The 23,643-nt window shown below is 44.3% G+C and overlaps 1 protein-coding gene across 1 annotated transcript in view; it reads right to left on the reverse strand.

The window, feature by feature from the left end:
• Positions 1-23,643, reverse strand: part of Pcsk5 (proprotein convertase subtilisin/kexin type 5) — a 418,647-nt gene that overhangs the window by 90,375 nt on the left and 304,629 nt on the right. Inside the window, 1 exon segment of the mRNA XM_038321071.1 lies at positions 1,821-1,923. Coding sequence (XP_038176999.1) covers positions 1,821-1,923 — 103 coding nt within the window.

A 23,643-nucleotide genomic window follows, 5' to 3' on the forward strand; every position in this document is an offset into this window, starting at 1 on the left:
GGCCCGGGTAAATTGGCCACAGTGCAGCAGAAGGCCACATATCCAAGATAGATAGGTAGTACCAATTGGACTTGATGGGTAGAAAAAATATGTCTTAAAGTTGAGAGGTCTGGGAGGAGTTGGGGGAGGGAGTCAATATGATTAAACCACATTGTAAGAAATTCTCAAAGAATTAATTTTTTATAAAAGGAAAATGTAATTTAAAAAGACAAATTAAATACATGTTAAAATTTGAAAATAACAGGTCTGTTCAATTTTTAAAACTACCACAGTGGAGAAAGGCCAAACAAAAAAAAAACAAGGCAAAGAAAATGCTAAAAATAAAAAAAAAATCTTTCGAACTAGATTCTGGAAAAATATTCTGTGAATAATATTATTAGGACAATTGATGAGACTGGACTATGGACAAAATGTTATAAAAACAGTAGAATATAATTACATTTTCTTAATTTGAAAATAAAGAAAACATTCTCATGGGTGGCATTGGGAACCCTTGAGGTTTCTATTTTTTTTCCCTATTATCTGTTTTCCTTCATCCTTCCTTCTCTGCCTCCATCCTTCCTTTTGGTTTTTGTCCTTTATTATTGCTTCTTCCTTCTGAGGGAGTTCTTCTGACAGTCAAACCCATGGCTTTGGTGACACACAGATCAGCAAACCAATGGTTTATAGAGGAGTCACTATATGCTGATCACTTGGAGAATAAAGAAACAAATACAGCACAGCCCATGTTCACAGGAGTGTCACAGTCCCAAGGAAGAATGAGGGCAGAATGACACTTGTCCAGAGGGAGCACATCAGTAGGGTTGCAGAGCCCCGCCCCCTGCTGTGACAGCATCCTCAACCAACTTGTCTAGAGAGAGACTCAGCTCCTTACACATTTAGCTGAGCGGGGCTGAGGCCATTCATTCAAACACTTGGAAGCTCCCAAGTATTAAGTGCTAGAATCAGAGGAGCATTGATTAAACATATGTCAGGCCTTCAATTCTCTCTATTGAGATGTCCATTGGATTAGCAGTGTTGCTCCTTCCATTATTGGCTATTTCCATTTGACCTGTAGTGAAGCCTCTGGTTTTTCTTCCGTGTCGCCAGGGAAGGAGATGCAAATGTGAGAGCTCAAGAAATTGAGTCTAATGAAGACATGTATTTTGTAAGCAGACATCTCCAAAGGCTACACATGTTCCGACAGACATAGCTATAGAGTAGAAGGTCATGACGTAGTAGGCTGTGAGGAACTGAGCTGGATCTCCAGGGCCCACTTGTTAGAGGGGGAGAACTGACTTCTATAACTTGTTCTATGATATTGACACAAGTGCTGTAGCCCACATGTACATGGGACTATAGACCACACATAATTAATAAATGTATTTCTTTTAAAGAAGGAAGGCTAATTCTACTGAGAAGTGTCAGAATTGCCTTTACACAATAGTTTGTCCTTGAGAAATGAGTATGTATATATATATATATATATATATATATATATATATATATATATAAAATCAGAAGATGGAAGTGCTATTTGAGGGATGAATGTAGGATATGGAATGGAATTTCACTGGTCAAAAGTGACATCGAAGATACCATTTTCATTATCCAGATAATTCTTCCAGCATCTAGAATATTGGTCTTTGCCAGGAGTATTAGACCTTGTGGGAGAGGATGTTAGAGAGGTAGGTTGTGGCCAGACCATAGGGAAATGTCTCTATCATGGGAAGGAGTTAAGGTCCTGTGTCCAGAACACCCATTAGGTGCCACTAAAGTGGTTAACAGTTCCTCTCTACACCCCCCCCCCCCCCGCCAGGAAGTCCTAAGCCGTTACTTACCTGGTTATGGGGCAGCTGGTACAGTCGTCTTGAGTTGGTCCCCAGCACGTGGCACATGAGGCTTCACAGGCACGGCAGTGGCCTTGCTCATCCATATATTCTCCTATGGAACAAAATCTAGCTGCTTACTACTTTACTCCACATGGCAAGACTGCCTGGGCTGGCAGTCAGGGAGAGCTAGAGCTCTTAATGGCTGCTTGAACAGTAGAAACAGCACAAGGGATGGGCACAGCTGAAGTCAAGCAGTGGCCAGACCACACCTACCTCTTGTTTCACCATGCTCTACTGGGAAGGACTGTAGTTTGGGGGCAAGAATGGGAGTAGAGTTTTGGCTGCAAAATGGCAGATGTGAACTGGATGTTATCCTGAACGATGAGCAGTCAAGAGACAGAGGGCGTTTTCACTCAGCTGGCAGGTTTATCTTCCCCACAGGAGCACACATCTGATCTTACCCCAGAACTTAGTGTAGCTTCACAAATTTCTCTTGAACGTAGGAAATCATCACCAAAAGGGCAGATAGAGGTCAGCCCCAGTGAAGGCATCAAAGACAGGATGGCACTCACTGAATTCAGCCCTTCTCCCGTACCATATTCTTTCTCCCTTGTTATTATAAAAAACCAAACCAAACCAAACCAAACCAAACATCACCAGCAAAATCACAACAATCAGAGAGACTTCTTCAGCCAGATCCCAAAAGCCTCATTTTGTATTTGCTGTTTGAAAACAGATAATCCTCAGAATAAAATATCCAGATTCTGGCAGAACCACCCCCTTCACTTAGCCTCAGACCACTCCCAGATGTGACAGCTGTTTAATTATCTGTAGTTTGTCAATCTGAGAACCACTGGGAGGGGGAGGTACAACAATAAACTCATGATTTAGGCAACTGCAGCACAAATAATAAAAACCCAGGGACAGATATTGGGGTTCAACCTGAAGATCAGAAAAGCAAAGCAGTCAAGCCTTTAGACCACTCTTACCTCTAAGGAATTCTCAGACTGAGAGAGATTGAGTTCCCATCTGATCCCAGTTTATATTCCTCTCTAGTGCTGGGATTAAGGACATGTGACTCCCTAGTACCGGGATTAAAGGTGTGAGCCACCACCACCTGTATCTGTTTCTGCATTGATCTTGTGTAGCCCAGGGTGGCCATGAACTCACAGAGATCCATCTGCCTTTGTCTCCCAAATCCTGGGTCTAAAGGTGTGTGTCACCACTACCTGGGCTCTAGTGACTTAGTTTTATCTTCTGCTCTTCAGGCAAGCTTTATTTGTAAAACAGAATTAAATATCACTATAGTTAACCCACCTCATTGATCCTCTGAGATCACTGCTGGCTTTACTGCAGTTGCATTCAGAAAAGTCATGAGAACAGACTTGATGGATGAGGATGGAGCAAGCCATCCTCTGCCTTCCCAAAGCTTTACTGAACTACAGGTAGGGAAGGTAAGCCTTCCATATAGAACTCATTCACCTACAAGACCTAAAGCACATTGAAAGAAATGAAGAGCTTGCTAGACTGTGTTCTTCTATAGCAGAAAATACTTTTGGCGTAAAGATGTCTTTCACATAAAGTCTATTAAGTTGGCTAAGGAAAGGGGAAATAGGTATGTTCAGAGTGAGGCAAACATCTCCGAGGAGTGTACCTTCTGTTACCAAAATACAGTGTGTTGTGGAATTCTACTTTAAGTATGGAAAGGTGTGTTACATTTGTTTATGCTGCATTTGTCTAATGATTTAAAGATGTGTTGCACCTGCTTGGTCTAATAAAAAAACTGAATGGCCAATAGTTTGGCAGTAGAGGGACAGGCAGAGCAGGCAGGCAGAGAGAATAAGTAGGAGGAGAAATGTAGGCTTCAGAGAAAAGGAGAGAGGAGAGAATGAGGGAGAAAAAGAGGAAGATGCCTGGGGCAACCTTTTTCCTTTCCTTTCCTTTCCTTTCCTTTCCTTTCCTTTCCTTTCCTTTCCTTTCCTTTCCTTTCCTTTCCTTTCCTTTCCCTTTTTTCTCTTTTTTTCCAGTTTATTTATTTTTTTATTAAAAATTGCCATCTCCTCCCCTCCTCCCCCCCCCTTCCACTAGTCTCAGGTGACCCCTATGAAAGGGTCCCCAAATGGGTCTCAACCCACAGGTTGAGAAGTGCTGATAAGAACAAGTTTTTAAACAACCTCACTCTATTGTGTTCTCCACTTGGGCTGGGCCAAATTTTCTCCAAACCTTTTCTACTCATCCTTGCTAGAAGGAAACACCTGACTTGATGATAAGCTACCTGAGTTCCCTCAGTTTCCTTTTTCTCGATGCTTAAATGCTTTGTGAGCTCCTTGACTGTCCTCTTAGCACCTGGCGAGGAAGATTTATCTTTCCTCCTGCCCAGTCAACTCCCTATTTAATGCTCTTCAACTTCCTGGGGTATTTCTGGCCAATCACTCTGTCTTCGATCTCTACTATATGTTTCCATCTGCCAATATCCACAAAGACTCTCCCCAAATCTAAAACCTTCCCAAGCCCCTTCCCTTCCTGATAAGTGACTCCTCAGGGCTGTTTATTTTCCTCTTGTTACTTGGAAACAAAATGGAGAACATTCTGTGACCTTGAAGCTTATGTAAGAGAGTCATCAAAGGACAGCTAAATGGTTCATCTCCCTCCAGTCTGCTTGCCTCTTCACTTTAGAGTAAGCACTGGCTTTATAACAGATGACAATAGAGGGACCTGCCCCAATTTCCATATTTATGTGGATATCCAATTAGTCACATAAACAACTGCCCTCAGCCCTTGCATACAGGCACACACTTTTCCTTGCATATTTGGAACCAAGGAAGTCAGATTCCAAGGACATAAGAAAGTGACTCTTTTTTTTTTTCTCTGTTGGAACAGCAAATTCTTGTCATCTGTCTTCATTGCACAACGAAGTTGAATGTTTATGACAGGCGTGATATACAAAATTCTAGAAGAAGTCGCTGTTAGCAGATGTCAGGATCCAGTGTTTTGTTCACCTATCCTACAAGTTCTTCTTTCTGGCATCTTTGTCTATTTGTATTATGTCCAGACTGTATTTCTCCTGTGATTGGAAAGTTTCTGTTTCCCTATTCGCTTCTCATGCTGGTTTGCAGGGGTATAAAGGTCACTCAGGAAGTAGGGTCACATGAGGAGAAATGATGCTTTGAAATCCGAAGACCCAGTTTTACAATGAATGCTTATCAATTTAGAAGTGTACAAGCAAGTGACTTGCCATGCCCACTCAATCCTTGATAACATGGTCAAATGTTATTAATAAACTTGGATTATAAAGAGACTCACATGAGGTCATCCAGCAAAGGTGAACATGCATTATATTATCTCCAGTTACAAAATACAATCCAAGATATAATAGACTTTAGGGACACATGGGCAGACAGTGAGCTAGTTCTTTCTTTCTATCTGTCTGTCTGTTTCTTTCCTTTCCTCCTCCTTCCATACTTCGTCTCCCCTCTTTATTGGGGGACAAAATCTCACATAATCCAGGATTCCCTTAAGATCACTATATAGAAAGCTGCAGAGAGTCAATACTCAGGCTTCTCAGTGAAACAACTAGCAACACAGAACAGCTGGATTTCCTGTGCCTATTTCTCTCCACTAACTACCTGAGCTCCTGATCCTCTTGCTTCCATCTTCTATATTCAGGACTTAAGGCATGTGCCAGAAAGGCATCTCAAGAGTTTTATTCTATAGAAACACCATGTCTTTATTGATTCAAACAAAGTCTATCTATCTATCTATCTATCTATCTATCTATCTATCTATCTATCTATCTATCTATCTACACCAAAGGAATAAATACTTAAGTAATAGATTATGAAGTGAGCTTCAAACAACGTTTTTTATCAAACGGCTAGTAAGTAGAGAGGAATATGTACAGGGAATCCAGCTGTTCTGTGTTGCCAGTTGTTTCATTGAGCAGCCTGAGTATTGACTAACTGCAGTTTTCTACATAAGGCCTACTTATGAGCCTTATCACCCAGGTCCCAGGAATCAAGTGACTTTATTGAACAATTTCACAATCCCAAGTGCTAATTAAATATACTATCTCCTTGCAAGAAAGCCAATACATAGCTTCCAGCTTAAGATACCATTGTGTGAAGACAATTTTCATGAAAAAGAACTATTTCCTGTTCTATTTCCTGTGCCTATTTCTCTCCACTAACTACCTGAGCTCCTGATCCTCTTGCTTCCATCTTCTATATTCAGGACTTAAGGCATGTGCCAGAAAGGCATCTCAAGAGTTTTATTCTATAGAAACACCATGTCTTTTTTATTTCATGCCAGCTTCAATAAATGCTTGGCAACACTCTCAACTAATTATATGCTAATGAAATAAGTCAGTTTTTAAAGCCTCGTTAAACTGATGTTTTATAGCAGGGATCAATATACGAGACCATCAGCCGAGACTGCAACACCTTTAGTCTAAAGTCTCCGCAGTCACACAGCCTTAAAGGGGAAGGAGGTTTGGACAAAGTCTAAAACAGAGATGAACTTTGAAGCTATCATAGCCAGTGACTCACACAGGACAAATGTTTTTATGAGGCCCCCCGGAATAGTAACTGTGGTAAGGACAAAGCAGAATGATGGTTTCCAGGGATGGTGGGGAGGATGATAAGTGTTATAGTTCCCTGAGTTCAGAGTTCCAATAAGAAAGGATGAACATGTTCTGGAGGCGGATGGTGGTGAGGGCCACACAACAATGTGAGGGACACTTGTGCCATGATTCAACTGAATTCTGATAATGGCCAGGATGGGAATTTTTATGTCATATATATTTTACCACAATTAAGAAATCTACCCAAGAAGTTTGTTCCTTAACAGACCAATACTTGATATGAACAACCACGAACCCCCTACCCCAGGATGGATAAAATGCACTGTTTATCTTAGGGTGCAGATCTGTCAAACAGAGGCTTGAGAGAGGTGCCCACAGTAGGAAATGGCTACACAGACAAACCCCTCAGAAAGGAGACGTCTGGCAGAGCTGATCCTCAGGACCCACTGTAGGCAGGATGAACAGACTGGCAGCGAGTACCACCCACCTCTCCAGCCTGGCTGTGTCTTGGCAAGGTTTGGGGGCACACTGCTCTCGTCACCTACTCTCTTGGCACTCCCTTTGGTAGCCCTCTGTCCCTGTGGGATTCCCGGGTTGATGGTGCTTACACTTCTCGGTCCTATGGCTCTCTCATTCTCAGGCTAGGCATGGAGCTGTGTGCTGTGTGTAGACACATGGTAAGCTATTCTGGCACCCTCAGGGTTGGCACTCCTGCAAACTGGATGGATCATAAATTTCAGATCCAATACACATGCAAATATTTAGCTCCCTTCAGCTTGCATGCTCTTCAAAGGGCAGAATGAAGAGGTGGCCTTCTCCTCTCCACCCTTGCCGGAGCCCTGACCACAGTAACACTCTCAGAGAAGGTACCCACAGTGAAGTGTTGGCCAACACACCTGAGTACACGGGGGGGATGCTGCGAGCATACAAGCTTCTATTCATCGGTCCCTTTCAGGTCACAAGCGTTGTACTATGTAATATTTAGTCTAGACAGAAACCTCTTCTGTGAGTGAGAAACTGAGGCTCAGAGGGATGGAACATTTTATATACGTTAATTCAACTAGGCAAGTGACAGTTGGGCTCGGCCCCAGGAACTCAGAGCCTAGCCCATACTCTTTTTACAACATGCCCCTGTGATGGATTCAATTGCCCTTTCAGAGTTCCAAGTAGTTTTGCTGTTTATAAAAAGAAAGGAGAACGGACCTTACTTAAGCCACTTGGTGAAGTAACAGCAGCCATCAAAGGGAGGTAACCGTGAAAAATGAATGGAAGAAGAACAGAAGAAGAACGAGCAAGTTGCACCTACAGGGTTTTCTCAATGTCTGGATATACCTTCCAAATGTATTTTCTTGGATAGAATGGCCTCTGTGCATGAAAAGGCCATTTTGTAAGTCAAATTAACTGGGTTTCTTAAGCAGTTTATTTCACCTAGTAGGCCCTGAACCCCTAAGTGAAATTCAAAATAACATTTTTAATTAGTAAAGCAAATTTATCAGATCCCTAGAAAAAGGCTTTTTCTCTCTCCTTTTCCCTTTAAATATATTTTGGAGTGCTGGAGACTGCGCACACATGCTCTCCCTGCCTGGCAAGTACTGTAGCACACTGACCTACATTCCCCGCATGGACAAGTGGTTGGTGCTGCTTACATGCTCTTTCAAAACAGCAGACATTTGGTGCTTGAGAAACAGCTTACCACCAGAATACCGTCTCTCTGATCCCCAGGGGTTCTCGTTCACCATTTTCTTAACTGAGTTAAGAGAAATCCACGCGTACCCACTACAGTGAGTCGATTCAGTGTTGTGTCTCCATCAGTGAGAGGCCTGTAAGTCCTCAGATAAAGACACTAGGGCTGAACAGTCCAGACAGGGAAACTCCACCATAGCCCTTAGTGTACACGCTACAAAACTGGAACTCGGAGGCAGAAAGTGGAATGTGGTTTTCCAGGGGTTGAAGGAGGGGAAGATGGGGGAGAGGCTGATCAATTAGTCAGAGGAGCGAATGTGTGAGCATTACTGAGGCAGGTGGACTATAGTTAACAACAACACACTGTATATTTGAAAACCCCCGATAGTGCTTCGCAAGCGTTCTCACCAGAAAACAAGTACAGGAGGCCCCACATGCGATAATGAGCTCCACTTAGCCGTTCCACAATGGATACTCTTTCAAAGTACCGTGCTGTATACTGGTTTTTTTTTTTTGATGATATACAAATATTTTATTTATTATAGTTACGTGTGTGGGCAAAATTTGATACAATTGGTTCTAGGAATTGAACTCAGGTTGTCAGGTAAAGGCAAATGCCTTTACCCAATGAACAATCTTGCCAGTCCCTGTATCCTGTTAATGTGCACAACTTCTGACAATTAAGGAGGTGGCGGGGAGAAGGTAGTGAATTTTAACCAAATCTAAAGGAGAAAGAGGCATGAGCATGATTGTTACCTGCAATTAAACACAGTGAGTTTGCAGACGTCATGTCCTGTGGATGAGGACAACGTGGTGCCTGCCACTTGTCCATCATCCACTTCCTGGGAGAACAGTTTCTTTTTTAAAGAAGAGAATTGTTAAGACTCGGGTTTCAGAGAGTACAGTCCATCCTCCAGTGGTGGGAGATGAGGAAGCAGCTTCTCATAGATTGTCAGACCAGAAAGCCAAGTAAGAAAGCAGTGAGGAAAATGTTTGCACCTCAGTGACCTTCTTCCCCCAGTCAGGTCCGGCTCTAAAAGGTTCTTTCTAGAGTATTCTGTCTAGAGGACATCAGATCCTATTACAGATGAGTGTGAGCCACCATGTGGTTGCTGGGAATTGGACTCAAGACCTCTGGAAGAGTAGCCAGTGCTCTGAACTGCCGAGCCATCTCACCAGCCCTCTCCAAGAGGTTTGTTAGCTTACTGAAACAGCACACCAGCTAGAGGCTGAGTGTTCAAACACTTGAGCCTGTAGGAGCTGTTTCAGACAGGTGTGTAAAATTTGGTGACTTCCATTCCTGGAAGAGCTGCCAGAATCCTTGCAGGTTCTAATAGTGTACTCATTCTCTTGACTCTGGAGGACTTTCATCCTCAACGGTGTGTTCCATTTGTGCTTGCAAAGGAGCGGTCTCTGAGAGAGGAAGGGGCAGAGTCTGATGCACACACACTGAGGGGCTGTCTGGGTTTTGGTGTACAGTAACAGCAGGAAGGGGCCATAGTTCCATCAACTGATTTTTATTTTTTTACCTTCTGGAAAGCCTCTACAACTGCAGGACACAGGCCAATGACGACACAGGAAGCACGGAGGAAGCAAATTATTAGCAAATATTGAGGCCAAGGAGGTGACTATGTCTCATTGAAGATGCTAGCCAGCAAGAGAGAGGGGGCATCCCTACAGAATATTGTTATGTGTAACCTCAGGGGAGTGCCTGCTATCAGGCCCAAGGGGCAAATCGTTTCCTTTCTTTTTGTGGTGATGATGGTAGTGACACTCTTAAGAGCATAGTCCACAGAGCCTACTGAACACTTCTGATCTTGTCAAGGGAGCCAGAGAACGGAGGGTTAAGGCCTCAAGTCCTTCCTACAGAGTGCACTGAGAACAATGTGTTCCTCACTAGGGCTCAGCTCTGACACACAGATAATCTTCTACCATCCACTTTCATTTCCACAGCCATTCACAGAAACTTCCAACCTGCTGTCATCATGTGACCATAAGCTAGGGCAGCTGCTCCAGCCCACTGAGCCATGGGAAGGAACATTGTCAAGTAACTCCCTTCCTCTTCCTCAATGCAGAGTAATTGCTGGCTTTTCCTTGCCTCCCCAACACTCGCCTCTCACTGCCCTGTCTTCATATCCACCAGTGTCTCTGGCAGTTCTCTAATTAGGAGGAAAGAGAAAGCCCAGGAAAAGCAGAATTGCATGCCCAGTGCTGGCATTGCTGCCCAGCCCAGCTCTGGCAGGAGACAGCTTAGCCTTTATCTGGGTCACTGTCGGCATCAGCACAGACATGGGTACGGATCTTCAGAGATCTGCTGGCTTATCTAGCGGCAGATTTGTGAGGAGCCTAGAACCCCGAATAGTGACTGGGGGAACATGTCATTTGTCAGGTTGCCATGCGTTCCACTGGGAGTGACCACGCCATGCTTTTAACGAAAGCCTATGAGTGCAAACAGAGAACTGGAGCTCACTCCGTGTTGCGTGTCAGCAGAACAGGGAGCATCACGCTGTACAAATGAGGAAAACCTGGAGTCACCCGACCTAGCCTTGAGTTTTGAGTTTCTTTTCCAGCTGTCCGAAATTAATCAGACACATATTTCCCTGACATCCCTCTTCTGCGAAATTTGGATAATAAGCTCTCGTAGTGTGTGGTGGGGGATTAAGTGGGAAACCAGATCTCCAGCACCTTGCACAGTGGCGGGCCAAAGGCTGTGATTACCAGGTGCTTTAATGATGTCACGCCATTACACGTCTGTTAGCAACGCGGCTAGTGTTTACTCGGAGCTTCATTTGTCTAGATTAGCAATTCAGTCCGCAGAAGCTCACTCTCTAGACGGTCTTCAAACCCTGGCAGGCTGTATTCCTAATCATGCTCTGTCATTCCCAAGGGGAACTGGATAACGTATTGGCTTCATATGTGGGTGGTGATGAGGCAGTGACAGCGGATGACCCTGTGAACTGAGGACAGTGACCTCTCGAAGCAAGTGAGCTGCAAGATGCAGCCTACACGCATTATTTTATTTATTATTTATTTTGTTAACTGCCCTTGGAGACAGCCTCTCTGTGTCACAGTGAAAGCGGCTTGTCTTAAGTTTTGCTGTGGAAAAGTACAGAGCTGTGGGCATGGTCTTCTCAGGCAGCTGAGGCCAAAGTCTTTCAGAACTGGGTTCAGCTCTGTTAGATGAGGCTACCATCTAGGGTGTTTGGTCCCTCTACAGAGTATTCATTAGTCATGGGTCACTTTCTGTACGTATCAATACATGCATTCTGGCTTTTAGGTCTAATATCAATCAGGCTGACCTTGAACTCTAAGTAGCCAAGAGCGACCTTGAACTCCTGACCTCCCAAATGTTGAGATTACCAATATGTAGCACCATGCATGGCTCACCGGCCTCTTTCAGTGGGAAGATGGCATCCATTTCCTTACTTGGAAGCTATAAAGACCAGTTGTGCATTGCTCTCTCTTGATGAGATGGAGCCTGTGAACAGGTGAGCATGGAAGTGAGGTACTGTGTGTGTGTGTGTGTGTGTGTGTGTGTGTGTGTGTATGTGTGTGCAGGTCCATGCCTGTGTGCGATGTATGTGGGAGCGGATGGAGTGGGGAGAACAATATGGAAGAGTCAGAATCTTGGACTCAGAAAGTCTCAGCTGTTTCTCTGCCTACCTGTTTCCTGGCCTTCTGGATAGCTCAAATTTAACTATAGCTTGAGACTGTCCTAGAGCTACTGTCTGGTACTAGAATCTGTGTGGCCCCATCATAGAGAGGGTGCCCATTTCTTCTCTTCAAGTTTCTTCTCATTCTCAGGGTGTGCTTTGGTGATGGAATGGTCCTCTCCCTCTTGGAGAATAATGCTTTCCCGCAGATTAGGAGCCAGATTAAGTACTTGGGTGTAGAGTGCGATGCCCTAGTTGTAGATCTAGCCTAGCATGTGACCTTGGTTGGTCATGTTATGGAAACTCTCTGAGCCCTAGCCAATTTGTTTGTGAGATAGAAATAACCACAGCTGCTCTCTAAAGAGGTCAGGATAATTCAATCACCTTTGACTAAATAATGGGTTCAAGGCTAGCCTGGGTTACACAAGACTGTCTTTAAAATGCTTTGAAAGATATAGAACTCCAGTAAGTGTTCAAATAAATGTTAGTTCTTGCATTCCCAGTGAGCGCGGCTGGGGCTCTGAGATAAGCAAAAAGGGAGTAAAATAGTCTCCCCAGGCACTCAAGTTACGACACCCCCACTTTTGTTAGTACTATTATGTGATTTGCTGAGGATCAAGCCCAGGGCCTCGCATGGGCTGGCAAGCATTTCACCATCCTTTGGCTTTAACTTCACTATTGTCTGGTGGCTTTGAAGAATTATCTTTCTTCAATTTCTCATAATAAGACTATTGTTTCAATTTTATACTTCCCTGTTCATTACCCTGCCTAGAAACAGGAACCTTTCTTATGCTCTTGTTGACATAGAAGTACATGGGTAAATCTAAACAAAATATCTAGAAAAATCTTTAGCATAACTCTTCAGGGACCATTTAGAAGAATGGACTCAAATGTTTACCATGTACTTTACTGATTTTTTTTTCATAACTAAACATTGGCCTTGTTTGATTGGCACCAAAGTTTCCTTTATCTTTCATCCTGTGCCGGCTTTATAATCCCCAAACAATACAGTCCCAGATTTCTCTTCTTCCTTCTTTAGCCACTGCGTACTTCTCCCGTTTGTGCTACTGTGGGAAGTGGTTGTTTTTATTCCATAGTAAATGTTGATCTTTTACAAATTCGTCTTTAGAAAATTACAACCTAAATTACACTAGACAGTTGCAAAAGCCAAAGCCATTCAAGTTCTCCCAGCCCACAGGCAGCTTTTCCCAAGCCTGCCCCTGCACATTTGGCCAGTGGTTCTGAGCAGAGCAAAACACTGAGTTCTCCAGGAGAGTTCGAGGCCCCAGGCAAATCACACCATGTAAAATCTGGTTAAGATGAGTATCAAGAGTAGTCTTGAAAGCTAAGAGGAGTCAAAGCAGGTCAGACAGCAGCCAGAGGGATTTGGGCTGAGGAGGAGGAGGACCTGACTCACCAGCTCTGCCTCAGGGAGGGATCAAGAAACCAAGTTTCCAGAGAACATCAGGCTACCTCGGCCAGTCACCCTGAGTCAGTGCAGATGAAAGTCATGGGCTGCACCCTGAAAACCCAGAGCCACCTCACCCCGTACCTCACATAGCTGCTCCTGACGGAATGTGACCAAGGTGCCCTAAGAAGACGCAGTGACTCCCAGGGGGAATAGAAGGGCTTTTGGGGGGCGAACTTGCCATTTAGATACCTCAGTCATGTGACTCAGAACTATGGCTTCTAGGTCGTTTTCTGAGGTGTGTCTATTCTTCCCCAAACAGACAGAATCAGTTCATCTCACTAACCCAAAACGTAAGACAGCACACATTCAAAATGAAAGTGCAGCCCAGAACAGCTGGTCTTGATTGTATCCCTCTCTGAGCAAAAGATGAGTTCTTGCTTAGCTTCAGGCTCAGTGCAGGTGACAGAGATTCTAACTTGATTGTTCTGTGTTCTTTGGGAGGAATTAATTCCCGTTGAACTTCAGTATGGTTGACTTCGGCCTGAAAAGATGGCTATGTTTAAGTGGATAAAAAGGAAAATGAAGACCATTTGAGGAGAGTGGAGGAGGGACAAGGGCTTGGGGCTGAGAGAAGTGAGGCAGCTAGAGGAGAGGAATGGCTCTGGGGCAGATGAAGCAGAAGCTGCAACCTGAACATGAGGAAACGGAAAGGGAGGTCTGATAGAGGCTGTAGAAGGATAACAAAACGTCAGCTCTAAGCACATGTGTCAGGTCAAAGCGGGGCAGTCAAGATTTAGGAGGACATAGGTACACACGGCAGAGGATCACCCTGGTGAAAGGAGATGGAATGAATTGGAAGCAAAGCCTGGGAACCCAGCTAAGAGGGGTCTCTGGTGACTCCTGCCTGAGGGAATGGAGCATCTGCAGTTAGAAGGATGAGGACAGGGCAGCTCCAAGAACACAACCCTGCAGGATCTCACTGGGCAGTGGGCCTTGGAGTTCATCTCCTTCAGCTGCTCCCAAACTTCTTTCCCCAAAGATCAGACTGAGACCAGACTGAATTTTCTCAAGATTTTGCCTCATGCCTAACTAGTTTCTGAACTAACACCAAAGGAAAAGGAAACAGAATGAAGAGAGTGAAGGAGAGCCTTATTTCCTTTCTGGAAAATTCTAACAGGAGTGTCCTTGTAGTTGGCCCAAACACACATCCTAGGTGATCTTGTACATTGGTTAGTGGAAGTCCCAGCTTTAGGGGGAAGCAAAAAGTATGGTATTTATGAGGAGAATGAAGAGTCAGGTGGCCCTCATCCAAGGCTCTGAGGGGCAGCTTTCAGAGAGACAGTGACACCCTGAGAGTCCCAGGCATTTCAGTAATAACTGGTGTGTGCTGGCTAAATTTTTTTTTTCTGTTACCTTGACACAAGCCAGAATCCTCTGGGAAGAGAGAGCCTCAGCTGTGAAAAATACCTGTATTAGATTGGCATGTATACAAGTCTACAGGGTATTGTCTTTACTAACAACTGATGTGGGAGAGCCCAGCCCACCACAGGTGATGCCACCCCTTGGCAAGCGGTTTTGGGTTGGATAAGAAAGTGGGTTGAGCAAGCCAGTAAGCAGAATTCCTCTATGACTTCTGCTTCAGTTCCTGCCGTTAGGCCCTTGACATAAGTTCCTGTCCTGACTTTCCTTCATGATGTAAGCTATAGATAGAAATAAACTCTTTCCTCCTTAAGTTTCTTTTGGGTAGAGTGTTTATTACGGCAATAGAAAGCAGACTAGGGCAGAGGGTGATCTATGGCCTGCCTAGTTTTCTGGTCTATTTAGATGATCAAATAATATGTTTTGTGACAACTCTCTGGACAGCTCAAAATTCCATGTAAAGGAATGGCAAGTGAGGTCATTACTGTCCTGCAAGAGGGGATCTGATCAAGTGTAGTGACAGGAAAATCTAGACTCATCTGCCATCTCTGCTACCATATACCTGTGATGTTTGGATTAGCTACCTACCTTTTTAAACTCTTGTTTCCATAGCTACAAAACGGGATAATAATGGACCCTTGGCCTACTGTCAATCACTATGACCAAATACCTTATGGCACTAGCAATTGGGATTATTACTCCCTAATAGTCTAATAGTTAACACACCGGTTTTACCTTTTAAGCATTTTCATACAAGAAGAACTACAAAAAGTAATGGGCAAAATAGAATCTATGGGCATAAGAGCATTTAAGAGCAAATGATTTGAAAGTGAAATTTGGAGGGAACTGACAGCTCCCTAGAAAGTAAAGCTAGGGAAGCAGGAAGGTTTCAGTGAGGAGGAAAGGCAAGGGCCCTTAAAGGAAGTGGAGCCACTTTGCAGGGATGTCTCTGGGAATTTGACAGTCAGGAGACTAGACCTTTCAGGACTTCTTGCAAAGGATCCCCAGGTCACTGCAGGGAGCAGGGTAACAAGAGGATCAACTCTCAATTTCTTCTATGGAGCTTCCCTGGAAGAGCAACATTGTAAGCCAGACTCCTTTATGTGGCTTCTAGGGTCACCTTGCCCTCAGAACATCTCTCATTTCATATCCAAAGCTTTGGCATTCCTACTACTTCTTATGTGCTCCACACTGCTTGGAGCCCTCCCTGTCTTCCTGTCTTAGCGTTCTCTTAACATCTGCCCAGACAATCCACTTTTTGCTGACCAAAAGCACTGTGGAACATTTCTTTCTGGTTTCTCTCTTCCTTCCTCCCATCCTTACTTACTTCTTTCTTTTCTTTCTTTCTTTCTTTCTTTCTTTCTTTCTTTCTTTCTTTCTTTCTTTCTTTCTTTCTTTTTTCCCAAGACAGGGTTTCTCTGTGTAACAGCCCTGGCTGTCCTGGAACTTCCTTTGTGGACTATGATGGCCCCAAACTCACAGTGACACACCTGCCCCTGTCTCCTGAGTGCTGGGATTAAAGGCATGGCCCACTATGCCTGGGTTCCAACTTCTTTTTATAGTATATGTTCAAACCTCGGGCTACCCCTGCCCCCCATTTATCTGTCTCTATTGCAGCATTTAAGCCAGAAGGGTAGGGAATATCTCCACTTTAATATTACTGCATTACACATCAAGACTTAGTGTACAGTGTTTATTGGATGTTTGTTGAGTAAATAGGGCTAATGCATTAATGTTATTTAAATGTAAAACAATCTAACAAGAAGCATCTAGCAACCCAGCCAATATTTCTTTAGTGACTCAGGGGGTAACATATGGCAATATTCACCTGGTGGTGTGTTTCTATTTCCATTTCAGCATTGAAGACAAATGGTAGCTCAGAGAGTAGAAGATGGATCCAAATAATGTCTAAATTATGTAAATAATGTCCCTCAGACCTCAAAAGCAATGTGAACATGGCCAGTGAACATTACCTTACATGGCAAAAATAATTTGCAGATGTGATTTCATTAAAGATCTTGAGATGGGGACATTATTATTATTATTATTATTATTATTATTATTATTATTGGCTGTCCCAATGTAATCTCAGGCATCCTTATGGAAGGAAATAGGTACATTTGATTATAGAAGAAGGTATTACAATGCCCAGCAGAAAGAGAGTTTTCAAAGCACTGTTGTCGCCTTTGACAGTGGAGAAAGGGACCATGAGCAGAGGAGTTCAAGCAATGTATCTCTAGAAGGTGGAAAAATCAAGGTACAGGTCTCTTCAGGTGTAGTGAGGGGCTGCGGGCTGCATTCCTGCCGCCCGGCTTTCGGCCGCCTGCTAGCTTATGCCCCAGAAATAACAACACACAAACTGTATTCTTTTAAATACTGCCTAGCCCATTATTTTCAGCCTCTTACTCACATCTTGACTAACCCATATCGAATAGTCTGTGTAACACCACAAAGTGGTGTCTTACCAGGAAAGATTCAGCACGTCTGACCTGGCGGCTGGCTTCATCGCATCTCTCTCTGAGGAGAGGCACGGCAGTCTAACTTAGGAGAGGTGTGTCATCTGACTGAGCCATCTACCTCACTTCCTTCTTCCTGTTCTGTCTACTCCACCCACCTAAGGGCTGGCCAAGGCAGTTTCTTTATTAAAACAGAAGACCCTCCCACATCATTCAGGGTCATGCGGGAGGAGAGCCTGGTAACACCTTGCTTTAACCCAGTGAGACCTAAGTACTGAGCTCTGGAACTGGAGAACACATACATATTGTATTAAGATACCAAGCTGTGGTCATTTGTTACAGCAGCTATAGGAAGCTCATACAGCAAGGTGCAAGGGTGAGTTGGTGTGGACCAATCAGCAGAAAGCTGTACCTTTCTTACTTCTTATGTACTGTGTGGTTTGGGATGAGAGCATAATTTCTCATGGTCGGGTTGCAAAGCTACCTGGGTAATATCTTGTGGGAGAAATGTTGGGTCATAACTGCTTCTGTAAGGAGGTCATGTGAGCACCTGGATACTCACTTAGCATTGCCTGTAGGAAGGACATCTCTGGAGAGAGGCATTGGCTCCACACTGCCTGCCATTCAAGTGTTGCCTCGCAGCCCTGACAGGACCACATTTACAGTTTCCTGTTATAGATGATGTCTGAAATATTAAAGGCTTGGCTGCTGACTCGTGGATTGTGGGAAAGGGCTTCCATCTTGAGGACTGTGACTTCATCAGTGGATGAACCTTTAGATGGGTGCCTGATATGGGGATGTTATTAGGAGGTGGTAGGTTGCAGAGTCTCACTGGAAAGAAGTAGCTTAGGGGAGATGCACCTTGTAAAGGCACAGCTTGTCCCAGCTACTTCCTGGCCCCTGTGAGATGGGCAGCCTCTGTAGCATGCTCCTACCATGCCCATTGCCTTAGTCCTGCAGCAATAGATCCACCTGATTTTATACTGAAGTCCTGGGTCAAAATAAGTCTCTCCTTAAATGTGTGTTCACAATGAGAAGCAGTGACCTGCACACTGGGAAACAGTAGTGGAAGAGCACTGTGGGAGTGTTTTGTGTCGCGTTGGAGTCTTAGCTATGGTGTCACTGTTGCTTCCTTCCCATACACAAGAAAAGCAGACAACTAGAGAGAGCAAGTGGTTGATTTAAGATTGTTTGGAGAGTGGCTAAGCATGGACTTGAACCTGTGTTTCTGAGACTAACTAGTGGGTCTGTTAATTCACACCCATGCGGGTGGTTCTCAAGATATGGCCAGTGGCATCAGTGTCAACTGGGACCTCATTAGAAACAGAATCCTCAGCTTCTACCCAGGACCAGCTGAATTAGACATCCTGAGGTGGGGTTGACATGGACCAAATGAGGTTTCTGAGTAATTTCGATAACCCCCCAGTCTTTTTAGAATCCTTTGGTGAGAAAGTCACCATCTTGGTGTATCCTCAGACTGTTCACTTCTCTGGGTTATCATGTCAATAGTGCAGAGACATTCTGGGGTTTTCCATCGCAAGGGGAAGCTATAGTGCATTCTTCCTCCATAGAGTTTCAGAGAGTAGAGGAGGAGTAAGTTTGACAGGCACAGCAAGATATGGAGGATGCTATTTTATTAAATTTTTATACTTATGAAAATATAATATTCTAGGGCCGGAGAGATGGCTCAGAAGTTAAAGAGCACTGGCTGCTCTTCCAGAGGTACTGAGTACACTTCCCAGCAATCACATGGTGGCTCACAACCATCTGTAATGAGATGTAATGAGATCTGAGACAGCAAGGGCACGCTGAGAGCTCTCTTGATGGTCCCTTGACGCAACTGCAGTTTTGGACCACCAGCACATCTGGAATTCTCAGGATAAGGTAAGGTTCTTGGCCTTCTGAAGAAAGGGAGACTGGACCATAGCGGCCAGAAGCCCAGATCATCCCAAACTGGGGCAAGAGTGAATTAGTAATCAAAGGTGAATTCCATGCCTCTGTACTCTACTGGCCTCAGGAAATAGAGATGTAGCAAGCTCGGGAATTCCTTAATGCAAATCGGTTCACCAATGTTTCTGGTGCAGACCTCAGAGATCACGCTGCTCCAGTCAACCTCAGGAATCCACCACGGTTTGAGAAGCCTCATCGCTATAGCCCTGCTTCTCACCATGTCTGTGGGAACCCCATGGGCTGCCCCTCAGTCCTCAGCACCTGATTATTGTGTGTGAGTTTTGTGGAGCTGGAATGGGGAGGCAGTAGGTTACTCAAGGACAAAGAAAAATAAAAGCTAACCTAGTAGCAAGATGATAGCAAGTGATGCTTTGTGTATTTTTGTGAGGAAAAAAATGAAAATAGATTTTTTTTTTTAAGAAAGCAGACCCCAAAATATCATAGCTTTTGAGTGGTGAGAATAGAGAAAAAGGCATCTGCAGTCCTTTGCTTTGTTTTTGTAGAGCTTGGAATAGAACAACCTGGGGTCTAACGCTAGGCAGGCGCTCTAACACTCGCTACACTTTTAGACCAGCTGGCGTTTAGTTGCTGTCTGGCCCTTTAGACTTGTAGTATACTCCTTTCTCTCTTTGTTTCTTTCATTTCTTTCCTTCTTTCTTCCTCTCTCCTTCCCTCTTCCTTCCTTCCTTCCTTCCTTCCTTCCTTCCTTCCTTCCTTCCTTCTTTCCTTTCTCTTTATCATCCTGCTTACTCCCAAAGATGAGGAAATGGACAGAAGTGCCATCTTACTTGCCCGGACCTTATGATTGTGTCACAGTATATTCACTCATTCATTCACTCACTCACTCATTCATTCATTCATTCAAAACTCATTGAGAAAAAAAATCTCTCATGGCAATAACAGTGTTAAACATGAGAAAACAGTGAGAAAAAGTCAATGCTGCCACATTGACATTCTGGAGTGGGAATGGCTTGGCTAATGTGGGTACCAAAGGAAGGCCACGATGGCCATAGAGAGAAAAAGAGGAAGGATGGAGGGAGGAATGGAGAGAAAGGGGTGGGTCAGGCTTTTCAGGATTTGCTGCTGACTCTGGTATTACTAGAACTAAACTCTCAGAGGTTAAGAGCACTGCCTGCTCTTCCAAAGGTCCTGAGTTCACCAGCAACCACATGGTGGCTCACAACCATCTTTAATGAGATCGTGTGCCTCTTGAGGAAGAGACCTGGCCAGTTGTCCTCAGCAACTTAGACCATGAAAGCCAATATGGACAATGTGTTCAACAGAGCCGCCATATCCAGGCTGCCCATTCATGCTTCAGCATTGCCAGGGTGTAAATTTCATTTCATTCATTCTGGTATTACTAGAAGCCACAGGTTTCAGCAGGAGAGGCAGGAGCTCAGATTGCATTTTCACACCCTGTTTCGACTTTTTATTTACTTATACATTTTTTTAAAGCTTAAGAAAGACTTTGTCAAGGATATGAGAGGATGGCTCCCAGTTGCCCAGGCTAGAGATGCTGACCAAGTGTGGCAGTGGATGGAGACAGCAGACTCAGTGTGGTAGTGGATGGAGGGAAGAGGACAGACTCAGGAGAGAACCAGAGACAAGGTGATTAGATTTGATCATGGACTGACTGTAAGCAGAAAGGAGGAATCAAAGATGAATGCTTAATTTGTAGTTTAAATAGTATTAAGAGAAATCACTATCATGGCTGATAGACACTGTTATTTAGTCTTAATGTTACCCCCATAAGGAATATTATTATTCAAATGGAGAAATAGTCATAGGTATGTGTACTTCTCATAAGCATACTGTGAGCAAGAAAGTTAACACTGAAGCCAGGCAGCTTCCTTTCAGATTCTCTGTGATGGTCATTTAGACACTAACCCATTTCTTGGAAAGGATGGATGATATTCGAAATATCCTAGGTTCTACCCAGTCTCTTCTCCATAGTGGGAACATCAGGGCTACCTGCCTGGTGAGCTGGACTCAGAGGATGGGACAGGAGAAAGAAAGAGTTAAGCCAGTTGTGTTGTCAGAGGACGAGCCAGGACTCAGTAGCTGATGGCAGGGCTGCTAGGGGACAAATGGCCATTCCAGCTTGACAAGGGAACAAGCTCCTGCAATGCCAGGTGATGAACATGGAAGGAGTGAGCTCAGCCACCGATCCTTAGCAGGTTATCAGGAAACGTACAATACATTCAATTTGGCTCCGCAGAGGATAGTGCTTCACTGCCTATTGGTCACAAACACGGCTAGTTACGCGGCACTTTCAAGAGAACAGGGCTGGAAAGTGGCATGGCAAGGACTTCAGCTCATTAAAGGAAAAGATACAAAGGGACAGCTCAGTGGCGAACTGGCCTGCTTGTGGCTGATCTACTGCAGAGGTCCACAAGCGCATGTTTGGAGTCAGGGTGCTCCGCCTCAAACCAGCAGTTAACAAATGGCCAGTGAATGCTCCACCATGCATCCGGGCGGAGGTTTGGAGGCTGTAGACCTCAAGTGCAGCCACACACCTAGGAGGGTGAGGTCCAAAGGCTTTAGAGTGCTGAAGTTATTCACCATAAATCATCCATTTGGCCTGAAGAGCCACTAGCTTGCTTTAGCTCTGCTGGGCAATGACCAGTACACAGTTGCCTACTTCTTCAGTGGCCATCCTTAAAGAACTTGATGATCAAAGCAGATGTGTTGTAGCGCGGCTGTAATGCCAGGGCTTAAGAGGTGGGGGAAAGGGGATAAGGAATTAGCTGCATAATGAGTTTTGAGGCCAGCTGGAACTATACGAGAGCCTATCTCAAAATAAAATAAGAGCTAGAGAGATGGCTCAGCCGTTAAGGGAGTTTGCTGTCCTTGCAGAGAATCCAAGTTCAGTTCCTAGCACCCATGTTGGGCAGCTCCAAGCAGTCTGTAACTCTAGGGGATGCAAAGTCCTCTTCTGGCCTTTGCAGGTACCGCACAGACGGCACACAGTCACAGCCATTGCCCACCCCCACTAAATAAAAATAAACCTCACAAGTATACATAAAAATACAATAAAATTAAATAGAAAACAGGAGCTGTCATGTTTGCCATTTTGACTTCACATATCTCAGAAATGACATGTCACCTTAGTGGTTCATCTCCATCTGTGATGTCACGGACCATCTTCTGATGAAGTTGGTCCGGGGTAATTATGTTAGTTTTCTACTTCAGAATAAATGTGGTGGTTTCAAAAGCACCCAGTTGTGTCGCGTTCGGTAGACTGGCAGTCTGGGCAATGTGGCCTAGTTGATTCTCTCTTCTGGATTTTACAAGGTTGATATCAATCAAGGTGCTGGCAGCTTGCATTCTTTGTAGAGGCTGTGGCCATGACCTGGAGCCAGGTTTCTTCAGGTTCAGGGCAGAGCTCTGGCGGGATCCTTTTCCTATTGGTGGTATGTTGTTTTCTGCTTCTAAAGCTAGCTGCATTTCTTGGCTTGTGTCTCCTCTTCTGTCATCTTTTTGGCCAGCAGCTGTGGGTCATAGTCTTCTCTCTCCTCAGGATTCTCCTCCCCTCTTTTCTTCCCGGTGTCTCTCACGTCTTATTCTTTCACTAGATGTTTGTGACTCTCTCAATGTTGGGCCCAGCTGGAAAGTTCAGACCATCTCAGTTGCTACCGATCATCTTGCCTCACCTCACCATCTCATCTCTTTATTTCCTTCACAGAAGTCAGAGCATACATTGCACCCTGATTTCTTCTGTATGGTTCTCTCTACAGCTGTGAATACAGCAAACATCTGGGGGTGGGTGAGTGCGTGTTTAGGATACGGCCGTTTACTCCTGATGGCTAAGCTTCACTGTCAACTTGATGTGGAGTCACTGTGGAAACATACCTTTGGGTATATCTCTGGGAGTGTTTCCAGAAAGGATTCACTAGGGAGGGAAGACCCATACTGAATGTCAGGGGCACCATTTCATCAGCTATAGTACCTGTCTGCATAAAATGCAGAAAGCAAGCTAATATCTGCGTTCATCTCAACTCCTGAATGGAACCCCTAGTGTGAGATCATACCTCATCTTCCTGGTGCCATGGTAACCACGCCTCCTTGAGAGATAAAATAAACCCTTCCTTGGTTAAGTAGCTTTCCCAAGGAATTTTGTCACGGCGACAAGAAAAGGAACTAACACACTAAACAGTCCCCACTCCTCTGCTGACGGTTCCAATTGTAGTGAGGTTTATTCTAAAGCCTTAGTTTCTTCTTTGTGCCGATAGTGTTAGATGCCATTTCTGGAAAGTGACACAAACTCCATGAAGTATCTCTCCTCCTTTATAATGTCATGGAGCTAGAGTTGGCAGGGATGGCACTAAAGGAGAGGAAACTGAAGACGTGAGGGAAGTAGGGGCATCTTGAAGCCACACACAATCAGGATTTAATCACCCCAGTATCCGGGTCATGGTTACTCCTTTATTGTCATTTGTTCAATTATTCACTTAACCCTTCATGGAATTTTTTAACTATTGATGGAGAGCTATCAAGCCTCTAGCTTATGAGACTGCATTGTCCTCTGTGTAGCAAGTTTTCACCCACAGAGCATTCTTTGTAGAGGGAATTGCTCCATCTACTGTAGAGAACAGGAGACCTCAAATATAATTGACGTGAAGGAGGGACTTTTATGACAGCTCATATGGGAGCAGGGGACAATTAGGAAAGATGTAGGAGA

The sequence above is a fragment of the Arvicola amphibius genome, chromosome 1 (assembly GCF_903992535.2).
Source record: "Arvicola amphibius chromosome 1, mArvAmp1.2, whole genome shotgun sequence".
In the NCBI taxonomy this organism is placed as follows: Eukaryota; Metazoa; Chordata; class Mammalia; order Rodentia; family Cricetidae; genus Arvicola; species Arvicola amphibius.